General features: G+C 49.9%; 1 protein-coding gene across 1 annotated transcript; it reads left to right on the top strand.

Moving 5' to 3' along the window:
- The first annotated feature begins 10,737 nt into the window (after positions 1–10,737).
- ATP5IF1 (ATP synthase inhibitory factor subunit 1) lies at positions 10,738–12,814 on the top strand. The gene is made up of 3 exons (XM_048825915.2): positions 10,738–10,881; positions 11,018–11,130; positions 12,526–12,814. The coding sequence occupies exons 1-3, from the start codon at positions 10,783–10,785 to the stop codon at positions 12,665–12,667; spliced, it is 354 nt and encodes a 117-aa protein (XP_048681872.2). The 5' UTR covers positions 10,738–10,782; the 3' UTR covers positions 12,668–12,814.
- The last annotated feature ends 5,988 nt before the right edge of the window (positions 12,815–18,802 follow it).

Genomic DNA, 18,802 nt, shown 5'->3' on the forward strand with positions numbered 1-18,802 from the left:
GGGCAGGTAGAGCTCAGCCCACCAACTATATTACTGTGGCTGACTGTTGAGATGCTCTTTCAAGCCCTCCCTTAGCGGCATAGCTCCACTAGCTCTTCCGTTTGGATGTTCAGATTCAGCAGACAAATGCTGCACTTTCCCCCTGGCGGCAGCCTTTCCCCCTTTTTCTCACAGACATGAGGCAGGACACAACAGGCAGTTAAAACCACTCGCATATTTTTCTCACAGAGATCCAGATAGCTGCGGATCATTTCTTGTGAATTGGAGGCCGATACAAATTTTGTATCTGTGCAGGGCTCTACCTTTAATCTACTAAAAGCACATTCAGCTATCGTTGTGCACCTGACTCTTTCCTTCGAGTTGTCAAGGTGTCAGGCGTATGGGTTTATAAATCAGGGGAACAAGGGCTAGGCGGGCTCACCCAGGATCACTAGTGGCATTTCAACATCACTAATTCACTGGTCAGAAAAGAAAGCCCCTGCTTGCAGCTTTCTGAGAGACAAGGTAGGAGAGGTAATATCTTTTATCTGGTTTCAGAGTAACAGCCATGTTAGCCTGTATTCGCAAAAAGAAAAGGAGTACTTGTGGCACCTTAGAGACTAACCGATTTATTTGAGCATGAGCTTTCATGAGCTACAGCTCACTTCATCAGATGTATACCGTGGAAACTGCAGCAGACTTTATATACACACAGAGAATATGAAACAATACCTCCTCCCACTTTAGATAAGCTATTACCAGCAGGACAGTGGGGTGGGAGGAGGTATTGTTTCATATTCTCTGTGTGTATATAAAGTCTGCTGCAGTTTCCACGGTATGCATCCGATGAAGTGAGCTGTAGCTCACGAAAGCTCATGCTCAAATAAATTGGTTAGTCTCTAAGGTGCCACAAGTCCTCCTTTTCTTTTATCTGTGTGGCTCAAAAGCATGTCTTTCTCACCAACAGAAACTGGTCCAATAACAGATATTCCTTCCCCCACCTTGTCTCTCTTATATCCTGGGACCAACAAGGCTACAGCTACCTGAATGCAGCTTTCTGAACAGTCGTGTTCTCAAAGATGAACTTATAATGTGCACTATCCCTGAGCTGCCAACATTGATGTCGGTGAAGTATTCCTGGTGCAGGCGCGCCATTTAGGGGGGTAGGGGACGGCTCTAGCCCCCGAGTTTCTAGGGAAGGTCTACTTACCCTAGCCCCAGACAGTGCTCTTAACTGCAACAGCTTGAGTGTGAGACGTGATGAGTTCAAAAGCTGGGAGCAGCACAACCTTTGCAGCAGGGAGTTTGTTTATAAACAGGGTGATAAAGATAACAAAAGGCTTCTCATTACAGTAAATTAAGGATCCTTAGATGATCCTGAAAGTACTGCCACACATATCAGTTACAAGATAGGAAACAAAGGGCAGGAATAAAAGGTGAGACTGGAGAGAGATAAATCGTGGTGTCCCTCAAGGGTCTGTACGGGGCCCAGTCCTATTCAACATATTCATAAATGATCTGGAAAAAGGGGTAAACAGTGAGGTGGTAAAATTAGCAGATGGTACAAAATTACTTAAGATAGTTAAGTCCAAAGCAGACTGCAAAGAGTTACAAAGGGATCTCACAAAACTGGGTGACTGGACAACACAATGGCAGGAGAAATTCAATGTTGATAAATGCAAAGTAATGCACTTGGCAAACTATAATCCCAACTATACATATAAAATGATGGGGTCTAAATTAGCTGAACCCTATAAAGAGATCTTGGCGTTCATTGTGGAGAGTTCTCTATCAACATCTGCACAATGTGCATTGGCAATTAAAAAAGCTAACAGAAGATTGGGAATCATTAGGAAAGGGATAGATAATAAGAGAAAATTATCATATTGCCTCTATATAAATCCATGGTATGCCCACATCTTGAATAGTTCATGCAGATTTGGTCACCCCATCTCAAGAAAGACATATTGGATTTGGAAAAGGTGCAGAGAAGGGCACAGAAACGATGAGGGGTATAGAATGGCTGCTGTATGAGGACAGATTAAAAAGACTGGGACTTTTCAGCTTGGAAAAGCGATGACTAAGGGGGGATCTGATAGAGGTCTATAAATTCATGACTGGGGTGGAAAAATTGGATAAGGAAGTGTTATTTACTCCTGCTCATAACACAAGAACTAGGAGTCACCAAATGAAATTGATAGGCAACAGATTTAAAAAAAAAGAAAAAAGTATTTCTTCACAGTCAGCATGGAACTCTTTGCCAGGGGATGTTGTGAAGGCCAAAACTATAACATGGTTCCAATAAGAACTAGATAAGTTCATGGAGGACAGGTCCAGCAATGGCTATTAGCCAGGGTGGGCAGGGATCCAACACCATGTTCTGCATGTCCCTCACCTCTGTTTGCCAGAAGCTGGGAGTGGGCAACAGGGCAACTTGATGATTGCCTGTTCTGTCCATTCCCTTGGAAGCACCTGGCATTGGCCACTGTTGGAAGACACAATACTGGACTAGATGGACCACTGGTCTTACGCAGTATGGCCATTCTGATGTTCTTATATAGAACCCAGATGTATCTGCTCCAAGAGCTGGGATAGAACCTAGGAGTCCTGGTGGGGTCTTTTTCTGCGCAGAGTTAGTAATAAATTAAGAATATACATTAAAATTTAAAACCTAACCAGTGTCTCTTAAGTGGCTTGACACAAGATGTCAGAACATGTTGTTATTAGAACTGAGTGGGTCTAATATTTATTTAATTTTCTTTCTTTTATAAAGGAATTAGGTACAGGGCTCCTGTCAGCTAATTGCTAAGTTATTTGCCAAAAACTAGAGTTTTCAAGTCCCTGAGTAGCCCCAGAAATCATGGTGAAAGTTGCTCCCCTGCACCAAAATCTGAAATGGCGCCCATGTGCCAGTGATCCACCACATAACCACAGAAAAGTAGCCCTTTCTCTTTATGTACGTTATGGCTGGTGCCTGTGACAGGGTGCTAAGCAGAAAACTGCTTAGCCAACTCTCTGTCACTCCAGGTCCAATTCAGGGAGGTGAACTGGAGCTGGGTAGATCACCTGGCTCTGATTGGGGAAGCTTGAACAGCTGCTGCCTCATCAGGCTGGGGCTGGATAAGAGCCCCAGGGAAAGGAAGCTAGGGGGAGGAGCTAGAAAGAGGAAAGCTACAGTTCTTCTGAGCACTGGGAGGCGGAGAGCGATAGCTTGCCCCCTCTCCTGCTGGTGGACTGCAAGAAGGGGCCTATGTGTATGGTGGAAAGGTGGTGCGAGCACAGCCAGTAAATAAAAGCACCAGGTGGACACTGCACCAAGGTCTCGGTGTGACTTTCTCAGCCCAGCGGGGGCAGGAGCCAGGAGGCGATTGTGCCAGGGCAAGAGTTTGGCAGCCTGAGATGGAAGAGACCTTGCAGTAGCTGGTCAAGCAGCAGGAAGGGCTGCAGAAGGCAGTGCAAACCTTTCAGCGGTCCCAGCAGCTGGAGAAGCAGGCCCTTCTCAGCTGGCAAGCTGAGCAGCAGAGGAGCCTGCAAGACTCAATTTGGGAGCAGACAGCCGCTCACCGCAGCTCCCTCAGAGGGCAGGGAGTCCCCCGGTGGGGGATGGCATGCGGGCACTGGGCTTGGGCAGGGCCGCCTGGGGGGGCAAGTGGGGCAATTTGCCCTGGGCCCCCAGCAGAGTTTCCGCCGGCACTTCAGTGGCGGGTCCTTCAGTGCCGCCAAAGACCCGCCGCCGCTTCTTCCGCTCTGAGTCTTCAGCAGCAATTTGGTGGTGGGGGTCCTTCCGCTCCATGTCTTTGGCGAAGTGCCCCGAAGACCCAGAGCGGAAGGACCCCCGCCGCTGAAGACCCCAGGCTCCCTGAATCCTCTTGGCAGCCCTGGGTTTGGGACTATGTAAAATGGGCCTGGCAGATGACCCCGATGCCTTTCTAGGCCCTTTTGAGCAGGTAGCTATGGGGGCAGGATGGGACAGGACAACCTGGGCTCTGCAGGTGGCTCCCTACCTGGCTTGCAAAGCCCAAGTGGCCTATCTGGCCCTGAGTGAGGAACAGGCCAGGAGCGAAGACACGGTAAAAGCAGCTGTCCTAGACCAGGGAGGGCCCTGCAGGGTGGTGGTATAGTGCCAGATAGGACTGGAAGGGACCTCGAGAGTCATCTAGTCCAGTTCCCTGCACTCATGGCAGGACTAAGGCCTCGTCTACACTGGCAAGTTTCTGCGCAGTAATGCAGCTTTCAGCCCTGTGACGCCGCCAACCCAGAAACTGCGCAGTTGCAGCGCTCTAAAAAACCATCCCGACAAGAGGCGTCGAGCTTTCCGCACCGGGGCTATGGCGCAGAGGTGCCAGTGTAGACACCATGGCAATTACAGCGCTGCGATTGGCCTCCGGGAAGGGTCCCACAAGGCCTGTTCTCACCTCTCGAATCATCGGTTTGAACTCTACTGCCCTGCCCTCAGGTGACCAACCGTCATCCCCACCCCCTATATTCCTCTGCAAATTTGAAAGTCCCCTTCCTGTTTGCTCAGTAGTGCATGCAGGGGTCTCAGAGCATCTTTCCAGGTGGCCAGGCCTGCTCCACGCGCCATGCAATGCCGAGCTACTGGACTTCATTGGCATTTGGGGAGAGGAGGCTGTGCGGTCCCAGCTGCGCTCCAGCTGTAGGAATTATGATACCTATGGACAGATTTCACGATGCATGACAGAAAGGGGCCATGACCGGGACACATTGCAGTACAGCGTCAAAGTGAAGGAGATGCAGAAAGCCTATCACAAGGCACGGGAGGCAAACTGCCACTCCAGTGCTGTGCACACGAGCTGCTGGTTCTACAAAGAGCTGGACAAATACTCGGTGGCAACCCCACCTCCACTGTGAAGGCCTCTGTGGATACTTTGGTGGCTCGCATGCCAGTCGAGAGTGGACCGAGCCAAGAGGAGAAAATCTTGGACGAAGAGGGGGAGGGGGACCCAGAGGCAGAGGATGACTCGGAGGCCAGAGATGCATGCAGTCAGGAGCTCTTTTCTACCCCGGAGGAGCCTAGCCAGTCACAGCAGTAGGATCTTGGCAAAGCGCAAACAGGAGAGGAGGCCCTTGATAAGTGGTTCTGATTTGGGGAACCGCTGAAGCGAGTTGCTGGGGTCAGGAGGGTGCAGGAAGCAGGCTTGTCTCCCACCACATGCCTAGTCTGAGCAGCGGAACAGGCTGTTGATTGACTCCCTCATATCACGGGAATCTCCCTCAGAGAGCTCCAGGAAACTCTCATGGAGATACAGGGCAATCCACTGCCGCAGGTTCTTCGGAAAAGCTGCTCTGTTTCTTGCCCCATTAACAGTGACTTTCCCATGCCACTGTGTCATCACGGGGCAGGGATCATTGCTGCACACAGGCAAGCCGCATAGGGGCCAGGGGGGAAGCTGCAGGCTTGGAGAAGACCCTCCCTTGATTCCCTGCTCACCCTCAGCAACAAGAAAACTTCCATAATAATCACCTCCTGTTGAAAATGTGCAGACAGGAATGATTATCAGGCCCCCCACTATAGTCCCCATGTGCCCAGTGTACAGCAGGGTCTGGGAAGAGTGATTTACCCTGCCCCTGCAGCTACTCACAATTTTGGGGGTCTTGTGGCTCATGTGTGCTTGCCTGGGGTCAGCCAGTTAGTGACAGGTTGTGAGTACTGGCTGTGTTTTAAAGCACTGAAACAGGGTTGTCTGTGTTGCAAACAATACTGCTTCTGTAAAATGTTGCATTTAAACTTCACAGAGATGACCTTGGGAGTCCAGCCTCCCCCTTTGTTATCAGCGGCAGAACGGCTGCACAGAATTAGAAAGCAGCCAAGAAGAACTAAGGAGGACTTTCTCCGTGAGGTTATGATGCACTCCACCGCCGAGAAACAGGAATTGAAGGAGTGGCAGGACAGCAAGAAGAGGGACCAAAAGGAGAACGCGACACACCAGAAAGAAGCCACAGAGTGTCTCTTAAATGTTATGGAGCGCCAAGTGGACACGCTCCAGGTGGTACTAGCTCTTCAAACTGAGCAGCTCCACACCTGCCCTGCTCTGCAGCCGCTATCGCAAAACTCTTTCCCGTGCACCCCCCCCCCCCATACCAACAACACATTGTTATCAACCTCCTGGCTCCACTCTACCCGCAGCATTCATAGAATCATAGAATATCAGGGTTGGAAGGGACCCCAGAAGGTCATTTAGTCCAACCCCCTGCTCGAAGCAGGACCAATTCCCAGTTAAATCATCCCAGCCAGGGCTTTGTCAAGCCTGACCTTAAAAACCTCTAAGGAAGGAGATTCTACCACCTCCCTAGGTAAAGCATTCCAGTGTTTCACCACCCTCTTAGTGAAAAAGTTTTTCCTAATATCCAATCTAAATATCCCCCACTGCAACTTGAGACCATTACTCCTCGTTCTGTCATCTGCTACCATTGAGAACAGTCTAGAGCCATCCTCTTTGGAACCCCCTTTCAGGTAGTTGAAAGCAGCTATCAAATCCCCCCTCATTCTTCTCTTCTGCAGACTAAACAATCCCAGCTCCCTCAGCCTCTCCTCATAAGTCATGTGTTCTAGACCCCTAATCATTTTTGTTGCCCTTCGCTGGACTCTCTCCAATTTCTCCACATCCTTCTTGTAGTGTGGGGCCCAAAACTGGACACAGTACTCCAGATGAGGCCTCACCAACGTCAAATAGAGAGGAACGATCACGTCCCTCGATCTGCTTGCTATGCCCCTACTTATACATCCCAAAATGCCATTGGCCTTCTTGGCAACAAGGGCACGCTGCTGACTCATATCCAGCTTCTCATCCACTGTCACCCCTAGGTCCTTTTCCACAGAACTGCTGCCTAGCCATTCGGTCCCTAGTCGGTAGCGGTGCATTGGATTCTTCCGTCCTAAGTGCAGGACCCTGCACTTATCCTTATTGAACCTCATCAGATTTCTTTTGGCCCAATCCTCCAATTTGTCTAGGTCCTTCTGTATCCTATCCCTCCCCTCCAGCGTATCTACCACTCCTCCCAGTTTAGTATCATCCGCAAATTTGCTGAGAGTGCAATCCACACCATCCTCCAGATCATTTATGAAGATATTGAACAAAACCGGCCCCAGGACCGACCCTTGGGGCACTCCACTTGATACCGGCTGCCAACTAGACATGGAGCCATTGATCACTACCCGTTGAGCCCGACAATCTAGCCAGCTTTCTACCCACCTTATAGTGCATTCATCCAGCCCATACTTCTTTAACTTGCTGACAAGAATACTGTGGGAGACCATGTCAAAAGCTTTGCTAAAGTCAAGAAACAATACATCCACTGCTTTCCCTTCATCCATAGAACCAGTAATCTCATCATAAAAGGCGATTAATTAGTCAGGCATGACCTTCCCTTGGTGAATCCATGCTGGCTGTTCCTGATCACTTTCCTCTCATGCAAGTGCTTCAGGATTGATTCTTTGAGGACCTGCTCCATGATTTTTCCAGGGACTGAGGTGAGGCTGACTGGCCTGTAGTTCCCAGGATCCTCCTTCTTCCCTTTTTTAAAGATTGGCACTACATTAGCCTTTTTCCAGTCATCCGGGACTTCCCCGGTTCGCCACGAGTTTTCAAAGATAATGGCCAATGGCTCTGCAATCACAGCCACCAATTCCTTCAGCACTCTCGGATGCAACTCGTCCGGCCCCATGGACTTGTGCACGTGCAGCTTTTCTAAATAGTCCCTAACCACCTCTATCTCCACAGAGGGCTGGCCATCTCTTCCCCATTTTGTGATGCCCAGTGCAGCAGTCTGGGAGCTGACCTTGTTAGTGAAAACAGAGGCAAAAAAAGCATTGAGTACATTAGCTATTTCCACATCCTCTGTCACTAGGTTGCCTCCCTCATTCAGTAAGGGGCCCACACTTTCCTTGGCTTTCTTCTTGTTGCCAACATACCTGAAGAAACCCTTCTTGTTACTCTTGACATCTCTTGCTAGCTGCAGCTCCAGGTGCGATTTGGCCCTCCTGATTTCATTCCTACATGCCCGAGCAATATTTTTATACTCTTCCCTGGTCATATGTCCAACCTTCCACTTCTTGTAAGCTTCTTTTTTATGTTTAAGATCTGCTAGGATTTCACCGTTAAGCCAAGCTGATCGCCTGCCATATTTACTATTCTTTCAACTCATTGGGATGGTTTGTCCCTGTAACCTCAACAGGGATTCCTTGAAATACAGCCAGCTCTCCTGGCTGTATCCATTCCACTCCTCCCTCCTCACAGTCCAGCACTGTGGACTCCCACTACCCACTGCACTCAACACCCATCCCTCTGCAGTTTGGCCCTGCTGAAATACAGCATTGTACTCCAAAGGAAAAAGTTGCATTGTACTACAAAGAAGAAAGTTGGGTATGATCCCTGGACATACACAAATCTATAGCTGTCCTGGGACCCCTCCTCCTCTTGAGACCTTTCCTTCCCCCATCCCTCTCCCTGATGATGAATTTTTTCATTTGACTCTTTCCTCCAGGTGTTGTCTTTTAATAAAAGAATTGTTTGTTTGAAAGCAATCTTTATTCTATCAAGTGAAAGCAAAAAGAGCCCTGCAATGCAACAGACAATTATGTTAAGGCCCCTTCTTGCATCATGTGCACCAATCACCTCCTAGAATTGCAAGCACTGCAATCCCTAGCATAGAAACAAATATTAGTGGCTTTCCGCTTCAAATTGCTGCCTCAAGGCATCCCTGATCCTTATGGTCCCGTTCTATGCCCCTCTAATAGCCCTGGTGTCTGGCTGTTCAAACTCAGCCTCCAGGTCCTGAGCCTCTGTGGTCCAGCCCTGAGTGAAGCTTTCACCCTTCCTTTCACAAATATTATGGAGTGTACAAGCAACTATAGGAATATTGTCATTGGCTATGTCCAGCTTCCCATACAGGCATGGTCAGCGGGCTTTTAAACGGCCAAATACGCACTCATCAGCCATTCTGCACATGCTCAGCCTGTTGTTGAACTGCTCCTTGCTGCTGTCAAGTTGCCCCGTGTATGGCTTCATAAGCCACGGCATTAAGGGGTAGGCAGGGTCTCCCAGGATCATAATGGGCATTTCGACTTCCCCTGCGGTGATCTTCTGGTCCAGGAAGAAAGTCCCTGCTTGCAGCTTCTTGAACAGGCCAGGTTCTGAAAGATGGACCAGCCTGTGTTAATGTCTGTGAAACGCCCACAGTGATCCACAAGCATGTGGAGAACCATTGAGAAATACCCCTTGCGATTAATGTACTCTGTGGCTAGGTGGTCTGGTGCCAGAATTGGAATATGCGTACCATCTATCGCCTCTCCGCAGTTAGGGAAGCTCATTTGTGCAAAGCCATCCACAATGTCATGCATGTTGCCCAGAGTCATGGTCTTTCGGAGCAGGATGCAATTACGGGCGCTGCACACTTCTGTCAACATGACTCCAATGGTCGACTTTCCCACTCCAAGCTGGTTAGCGACAGATCAGTAGCCGTCTGGAGTAGCCAGCTTCCACAGTGCAATCACCACGTGCTTCTCCAGCGACAGGGCAGCTCTCATTCTCATGTCCTCGTGCCGTAGGGCTGGGGCGAGCTCATCCCGCAGTCCCATGAATGTGGCTTTCCTCATGTGAAAGTTCTGCAGCCACTGCTCCTCACCCCAGTCGTGCATCACAATGCGATCCCACCACTCAGTGCTTGTTTTCCGAGCCCAAAAGCAGAGTTCCACTCTGGTCAATAGCTCTGTGAATGCCACAAGCAATCTCGTGTCATAGCTACTATGCGTGGCGAGAACAATGCTGTACTCCTCTCGCCTCTGTAGTTTAAGGAATAACTCCACTGTCACTCATGAGGTGTTGGTCAGGCCGAGCAGCATACTGGTTACCCCTGCGGGATCCATTCCTGCAGCCCGAAAGAGGCAGGGCCCGGCGCGCAGTGCACAAACCCGCGACCCACAAGTTTCAGCAGCAGAAGAGAAAGAGGCGCTCTGTGGGACAGCTGCCCAGCGTGCCCCGCTCTGCATGGCGCCGCGGGGGTGAGCACGCCATGGCGCGGGCAGCGGTCCGCCTGAACGCGCAACGGCCGCTTCCCTTCTGCGCTCCCCGGAGGCGCTGCCCGCTGCCACCGCCGCGCTGGGCCCCGGCCCGCGGGACGTACCCGCCGCACCGCCCGGCCCGCCACTGGCCCCGCACCCTGCTGAGCGCCGCGCTGGGCCCCGGCCCGCCACTGGGCCCCGCACCGCCCGGCCCGCCACTGGCCCCGCACCCTGCTGAGCGCCGCGCTGGGCCCCGGCCCGCCACTGGGCCCCGCACCCTACTGAGCGCCGCGCTGGGCCCCGGCCCGCCACTGGGCCCCGCACCGCCCGGCCCGCCACTGGCCCCGCACCCTGCTGAGCGCCGCGCTGGGCCCCGGCCCGCCCCTGGCCCCGCACCGCCCGGCCCGCCACTGGCCCCGCACCCTGCTGAGCGCCGCGCTGGGCCCCGGCCCGCACTGGGGACCCCCCCCGAATGACTTCCCACCGACCAGCAGCAAAGCCGCCCCGCGAGCCCCCGGACTGAGCCCACGGCCCGGGCTGCTCCCCGCTGACGGCCCCGCACCGACAGACCCGCCCCCGTCCCGCGAGCTCCCAGCCTGCGCGCGCAGCCCGCGCTCTCCCAGGGGCCGGGCTTCTCGGCCCCGCCCACGCTCCCGGCACGGATTGGCGCGGAGCCGGCCCCGCCCCCCCGCCGCGGCTCGTGGGCGGCGCTGGCTGCGCGCGGCGTCGGCAGGCGGGGCCGGGGCGCCTCAGAGAGCGACCGCGCCAAGGGCAGGCGGGCGATGGCGGCGGCGATGGCGGCGACGGGGCTGCGCGGGGGCCTGCGTGGGGCCTTGGCGCTGCAGCAGCGGCGATGGAGCTCGGGCTCCGGCTCCGACCAGGTACCGCGGCCCGGCCGCCCGGGGCCGCCCGGCGTGACTCTGTGCCGGCTGCGGAGGGGCGCCGGGAGGGGCGAGGCGCCGCGCCGCGGGGGCAGGCGGGGCCTGGGGCTTCCCTGACGTGTGTCTCTCCCTGCAGCTGGGCGAGCTGGGGAGCGGGGCTGGGAAGGGCGGCGGCGGCGGCGGCTCGATCCGTGAGGCCGGGGGGGCCTTCGGGAAGAGGCAGGCGGCCCACGAGGAGCGGTACTTCAGGTGAGTCTCGTGCGCCGCCCGGACTCCTGGGTTCCGAGCTGCGCGGCCCCCGCCCGCGTGGGAGAGCGGGGAGCCTGGCTGCCCCTGCCCGGGTCCGGCCCGCCGCCGGCTGCTGCCCGCGTAACCTCGGGCGCCCGGACTCGCCTCCTGGGGGCCCTGGCAGCGCGTCTGACCCCTCGGGGGCTGCCCGGGAACAGGGGGTCGCCCGCTCGCTGCCGTAGGCTGCGCCCCGTGCCCGGCGCCTGGTGCCCTCGGGCCGCTTGCGGGCTCGCTCCTCCTGTAGCGACAGCCCTGTGAGGCTGGCTCGCCGTGAGAAGCCCGACGCCTCTCGCCGGCGGCTGCACGGGCCCTGGCGCGCCCAGTCCGCTCGAGACTGAGAGCGGAGTCTCGCTGCCGCGTGAGGCGAGGGGCGGGTGAAAGACCCTGGAATGTCCCGGCTGAGACCTCGCATCCTCCTAGATGTTAAGGAAATAGCAATAGCTGGGGTTGCCCTCTGTTAGAAGAGCTGTCTGCTATCATGCCCATCTCTGTAGTATCCCAGCACCCTATGTAGTGACCTGTGTGTAAAAAGGAAAGGAGTACTTGTGGCACCTTAGAGACCAACCAATTTATTTGAGCATGAGCTTTCGTGAGCTACAGCTCACTTCATCGGATGGGAAACTGCAGTAGACATTGTATACACACAGAGACCATGAAACAATACCCCCTCCCACCCCACTGTCCTGCTGGTAATAGCTTATCTGGACAGTGAGGTGGGAGGGGGTATTGTTTCATGGTCTCTGTGTGTATATAATGTCTACTGCAGTTTCCCATCCGATGAAGTGAGCTGTAGCTCACGAAAGCTCATGCTCAAATAAATTGGTTAGTCTCTAAGGTGCCACAAGTACTCCTTTTCTTTTTGCAAAGACAGACTAACACGGCTGTTACTCTGTGACCTGTGTGTGTTGCACCCTACCCTTTTCATCCATTTACAACCTGATTTCTCTTCATAAAATTGGGGTACGACCTGGTAAACTCTAGCCTTTTCGTTTTGGGGCACTGCTGCTAGATAGGGTCAGGTTTGGTAAATGTTAACAGCAGCGCAGTCCTGATTGCCGCCCTCCCAGGAGAACATACCTGCTTGATGGGGATTGTCGGTGTAGCTCAGCAACCTAGGCTTTGTGTCCAGTGGTGCCAATCAGTCTATAGAATCCTGTGTTCCTGTCTAGTTGGAAACATTGTCTGCTGTCCTGAAATGAAGGTGATCCAATTAGCTATGTAAGCTTTGAAACCCTTCTGTGTCTCGGGACACTTGTGGGTGGGTGGGAGTTTGATTTAGACAGTCTACTTAAACCAAGTCAATCTCAAACTCCCAAATAACTTGGTTTGTCTGAACTGGTGATGTGCACTGTGCAGGGAGAAGGAGGCGGAACAGCTGGCTTCTTTGAGGAAACATCATGAAGAAGAAATCGATCATCACAAGAAAGAAATAGAGCGGCTGCAGAAAGAAATCGAACGCCATAAGTACAAGATCAAGAAACTTAAAAATGATGATTAAGCTGCTGTTGGTTTTTTCTTGTACGGCCAGTGCTTCTCAGTGTAATCATTGCATTGGAGACTGTATGCTTTAGCCAACATAATCTAAATTTTCTCTGTTAGAGGATGTACTACAAAAGTCAAATAAAATTCTGTCTCCTGCTCTGTTTAGTGATGGTCTTATTTAAAATAACATTTTTCTTTTTCAGCTAAACCCTTGTTGGAGTTTCATATAGAGTTGAAATGCTTTTTATACCATTTTGTAGACCACATCTAAATAAATCAAATTTAAGGTATTTAGAAGATCATCAGCTGAACTCCCACATGAGGTTATGGGCTAGAGAGTTATCAGCTAAAAACTAGCACCAATATTACTCAATGTTACACTTCCTTTGTTGAACAATTTAAACTTGTTTTCATTGCCTCAAACAAACCTTCACCCTAGTTAAAGGGGGGTTGGAACAGATAGGTGAAATAAATATGGGGTTGTAAGGGGTTTTTAATCAATGTGCAATTTATTATACACCTTGTTAAAGAAGAACCCACCCCACATACAGTGGAGTATTAGTGGATATGGAAAGTCAACCTGTTTGATTTCCTTGTTAAAATGTTCCCTTATTCAAAAGATTTAACCTATCAAGTGCTGGCTTTCAGTCTTTCTGGTTGAGTGTGTAAGTCCCCTTTCATAGGGTGGGTTTTGTTAGACTTGACATTTTACTGTTAGTGGTTTTATTTTGATGGTCAACAGATTTTCTCCACATCTCAACTACCAGCAAACAACCTACTCAGCTTGTATGTAGCTTTCTGCAAGTAGGGAGCTAAAAGAAGATGAGGAGAAGGAGGCAGACGGACAGCAAGAGTTACCACTCCTGCTCTACTCTCTCCATCTGCCAACCTATGAGTTAGGGGCAAATTCCCTAACAAACTATTTCTAAGTAGTCCCACCTTGTGCAGACTAGTGTACTTAGCTATCACACAACTAAGTAGTGCAGTGCAGTTGGTTGGATCTCAGGATTATGTGGCCAACTGGTGGGCAGCTCACAGAGGCTTTGATACAGAAAATGTTTTGACTAGAGTACAGTTTCCACAGACTGAATGAGAATAGAGTAATTGTTTTTCTTTAAGAGTGCATAAATCAAATAGCAAGTAGAAATAATTGATTTCTGCATCAGTATTTTTTTCTCCTTTCACCTGAGAAATTGTGCAGCTGCCATGTGTTGGGTTTTGTTAGTGCTGGTAAATATTTTCATTATGAGCAGGGGCATAGTGCCATATGGTGCTGGATGCTCTGCAGACAGAAAAGAATCCCTGTCCTGACAAGCTTATTTTTACTACATCTGCATTAAACCTGATAAATCAACTGTGGAGGAAAGAAACTGCCTTGCAGAATATTTCATGCCCACCCTACTTGTGGGGGTGGTTGCAGGGTGTTCCTAGAATGCCTGTCCTATGTCTGAATTCATTCTCTGAATTTTAAGCATTTTATTATTTTAAAGGAAAGTCTTATCTTCACACACAAGTTACGGTAATTTAAATTGGTTTGAAAGCTAGTTAAACCAGAACAAACTCCTATGTAGACATTAGTTTAAGAGGATTATTTTGCTTTCGTTTAAACTGAATCCTGACTTAAGATAAACAAATGAGTGTCTACTTGGCCTTTTATACGTGTTAGTATCTGCAAAGCCCAGCCTAGTATGGTATGAGAGGTGTGAACTACCCCACAGTCATCTCAGTGGGTATTAATGTAAGTGCCTAAATATGCTCATTTAAATGTCAGTGTTAACTATTTCTCTTCTGCCAAAGTATGTATTTAAAAAAAAAAAGGGAGGATCATATATGAATTGTTTCATTTTGGTACCATAAGTATATGATATTGGAAGGCATCACCATTTCTTCTATCTCAGGTTCACCAGTAGAGTAAAAAAGGCCTGAGAGGAGGGATGGAGTGAAAGATGCACCTGTGCCCCCAAAGAGCCTGTCCCTCTAAGACCAGTGGGTCATCTAAGGCTTGCAGCCAGTCAGTCCCACTCTCCTCTCAGACTAGCAGAGGCAAGGGCTGCTCTGATGGATGTGGCTTAGGCAGCTTTCTCCTGGAATCAAATGACTGATGCTCCACCAAGGGGAGGAGCCCAGCGGTGTCTATCTGATCATATTTTAACGTGGCACAATCTGCTATGGGAGGCATTTCCAGTAGGTAGAGCTTGGCTTGAGGGCAGACCTTTGGGTGAGTACTTTTCATTTTTTTTTTTTTTAAAACAGCCCTGCAATAGCATGTTTTCTTCACCCACAACTGCCAGCTGTGAGAGAGTCTAAGTAGGGGCTGAGTCCTTGCTCCCAGGGAGCAGAAATGGGGGGAAAAAAGGCAGGCAAAAGACATAACATTTGCAATAAAAGAGCTAACGGCATCAACAGCAGCACAATGTGATGTTCACAGCCCTGAGAATGAAGCAACATTACTAATCCATGCTCTCATGGAGTTGATGTCATTGGGGGTACTGATTTCAAGGCATCTAAGGTACTTTGATTGCAGGATACATATACATACATCATCTGTATACAGCTGAGGTAGCTTTGCAGGCAGTATATGGTAAGGCAGCTTGAACCCCCAATAGAGAAAATGTATTTGTTTTGAAATGGATGTCCATACAATATGATATACCTCAGAAAGTGCTGCTGGACAAAGCTTCGGCCGTTCACCTGAGAAATTCCTCTTCTGATAAACAAGTAAGCAATGGTGCTGGGGTGGAGGGAGAGGAATAGTTCACGTTCCTCATTGGATGAACGTTAAACTATTCCAATAACGTGGGTGGGTGGAGAACATTTCTCCTTAATGCTGGGAACAGAAGTGAAGAGGTAGGGGATACAAAATACAGGTACTATCAGCATTAACAATTGCTTTTCTCCACTGAAATTGATTTAATTAGATTTTTTAAAAATAATATTTAGAAATAATTTATTTTAAAATGTTACTTTAAATACATTAATTTCTCTTCAATGTTCAGTGAGTGCACCTATGCCTTGGTCTTACACAACCACCCAACCTGGCAAATTTGCTGTCAGTTACACTGGCATCACTTTGGAGTGTAATTCTACTGACCCCAGTGGACTTACAGTTTAGCTCAGATCGAGCCAGGATTCTCTAGTTTCCATGGCTGCTTACCCACTGCCCTGGGAGGTGGGTATAATAGGCCAGGGAGGCCTCACCTCTTCCCCAAGGCCCTACCAATTGCTGCATCCCTCCTCTCCCCCTCCCCTGTTAGACCCCCCTGCCTGCTGCTCGGCATGTCCCTTTTTGCCCCCCAGCCCTTATGGGGGTGGGGGATGTAGGAGAGGGGGGACATGGAGAGTGTGAGTGGTGGGGGCCTTGGAGGGAGGGGATGGAGGAGAGGGGAGGGACACGGCAGGCATGGGGGGGCCATACAGGGGAGGAGGGTGGAGGAGAGGAGGGATGTGGTGGGCAGAGGAGGGCCTAGGGAAGAGCCGGGGTGGAGCGTGGGTGGAAGAGGCAGGGCAAGGATCTAGCCTCCACAAGGAGAAGTTTCACCTGCTGCCCGTGCACCCTCCAGGCTGTACATGGAATTAGGTAGGGTCATGTGGAAATAATAGTTTGTGATTGTGTAATTAAGGACTGTAGCAGAGTAGACAAGCACAAATGTTGAGGTTTCTCTATGAGAATAACACCCACCAACTCTTGTCTCCTTCATTTTTCTGTTTCTCCCATTGTGTTTGCCACAGCCCAATGGCATCATAACTCCCTGGCAGAAGATTCCTCTTCCCAGGCCCCTTGATTGAGACTGGGAAGGGGGCAAAGGTTCCAGACACTCTTCACTCATCAGCATTTCCCCATAGAGGTTACACGTCCTCTTTTCCATGGAGATGTCTGCATGAAATTACTCAGACAACAATAACCTTGAAAAAGGAGAAGAAACAAAGGAAGATGTATTGAGAAGAGAAAATGGAATTTAAACAAAAGAAATAAATTGTTAGTTTATCAGACATGTCAATCTAGATATACTGTGCTAGATATGGCCTTGTCAGCTTAGCTATAGTGACAAAAGGAATGTGAAGCTCAATCCCCTTGAATCAAATCCAATTTCTCTCTGTGATCATGCTGGTCTGCTAACAGTCTTGTACCCCACGTTCACCCATTTTACAAGACTATGATAAATTTTGTACAAAGTATGCTTTGTGAGGTATCATTTGAAAATTCATAATTTGCTGATTGGTATTGTCCTGGTAAAATATGTGTGGCAACATTGTATGTAAAGTTATAAAATAAACTAAGAGATGGGGGAAAGCCGATTGCTGCAGAGGAGCACGTGGATCGGACAGAGACTTCTCTTAAAGGAGAGTCTGTTGATAGAGATTATCTAGGTTTTAGTCAGGAGGAGAGGATGGAAGAGGATAAAGGAGGATATTGATATAATAGGCATCACAAAAATCTGGTGGAGTGAGGACAATCAATGGGACACAATCATTCCGGGGTACAAAATATATCGTAAGGACAGAACAGGTTTTGCAGGGGTGTGTTGGGGAAGTGGCACTATATGTGAATCAAACGAAGTAAAAATCTTAAATGAATCCACATGTTCCATAGAATCTCTATGGATAGTAATTCCATGCTCTAATAAGAATATAACAGTAGGGATCTATTATCGACCACCTGACCGTGACAGTGACTATGAAATGTTAAGGGAGATTAGAGAGGCTATCAAAATAACTCAATAATAGTAGGGGATTTCAATTATCCCCGTATTTGACTGGGTACATGTCATTTCAGGATGAAATGCAGAGACAAAATTACTCGATACTTTAAATGACTGCTTCTTGGAGCAGCTGGACAGGAACCCACAAGGGGAGAGGCAATTCTTGATCTAGTCCTGAGTGGAGCGCAGGATCTGGTCCAAGAGGTAACTATAAGAGGACCGCTTGGAAATAGTGACCATAATATAACAACATTTAACATTCTTACGGTGGGAAGAACACCTCAGCAGCCCAGCACTGTGGCATTTAATTTCAGAAAGGGGAACTATGCAAAAATGAGGAGGTACTTTTAATTTCTGTTTAACTTTCAGAGGGGTAGCCATGTTAGTCTGGATCTGTAAAAGCGGCAAAGAGTCCTGTGGCACCTTATAGACTAACAGACGTACTGGAGCATAAGCTTTTGTGGGTGAATACCCACTTCGTCGGATGCATGCAGTGGAAATTTCCAGAGGCAGGTATAAATATGCAAGCAAGAATCAGGCTCGGGATAGCGAGGTTAGTTCAATCAGGGAGGATGAGGCCCTCTTCTAGCAGTTGAAGTGTGAGCACCAAGGGAGAGAAACTGCTTTTGTAGTTGGCGAGCCAGTCACAGTCTGTTTAATCCTGAGCTGCTGGTGTCAAATTTGCAAACTGAAGCTCAGCAGTTTCTCTTTGAAGTCTGGTCCTGAAGTTTTTTTGCTGCAGGATGGCTACCTTTAAATCTGCTATTGTGTGTACAGGGAGGCTAAAATGTTCTCCTACAGGTTTTTGTATATTGCCATTCCTAATATCTGATTTGTGTCCATTTATCCACAAATCAGATATTAGGAATGGCAATATACATTAGTTTAGTCTTTTCTCAAGACTAAACATGCCTAATTTTTTAACCTCTCCTCACAGGTCAGGTTTTCTAAACCTTTTATCATTTTTGTTGCTGTCCTATGGACTCTCTCCAATTTGTCCACATCTCTCCTAAATTATGGTGCCCAGAGTTGGACACAGCGCTCCAGCTGGGGCCTTGCCAGTGCTGAGTAGAGCGGGAAAATTACCTCCTGTGTCTTACATAAGGCTGAGGTGAAAGTGAGCCGGTATGGGCCGGTACTGCGTACCGGTAAGAACTCGCACCGGCCCATACCCAGCCCACAGTAAAGTGCTGCCGTGGCATCCGGAGCCCTGGGCCCTTTAAATCAACATGGGAGCCCTGAACAGCGTGGGCCAGCCGGACTGGAAAGGCTGGCTGGGGGATGCTGACCCCCAAGCCCCGCCCCTTCCACCTGAGGCCCCGCCCCTTCCCGGGGCTGGAGCTGCCCCGCCCTTCCTGGTAAGTGGCCTCAGTTACTTTCACCCCTGCATATGACACTCCTGTTCATTCACCCCAGAATCATATTAGCCTTTTTTGCAGCTGCATCACATT

This window comes from Caretta caretta, chromosome 19 (genome assembly GCF_965140235.1).
Source record: "Caretta caretta isolate rCarCar2 chromosome 19, rCarCar1.hap1, whole genome shotgun sequence".
Classification (NCBI taxonomy): Eukaryota; Metazoa; Chordata; order Testudines; family Cheloniidae; genus Caretta; species Caretta caretta.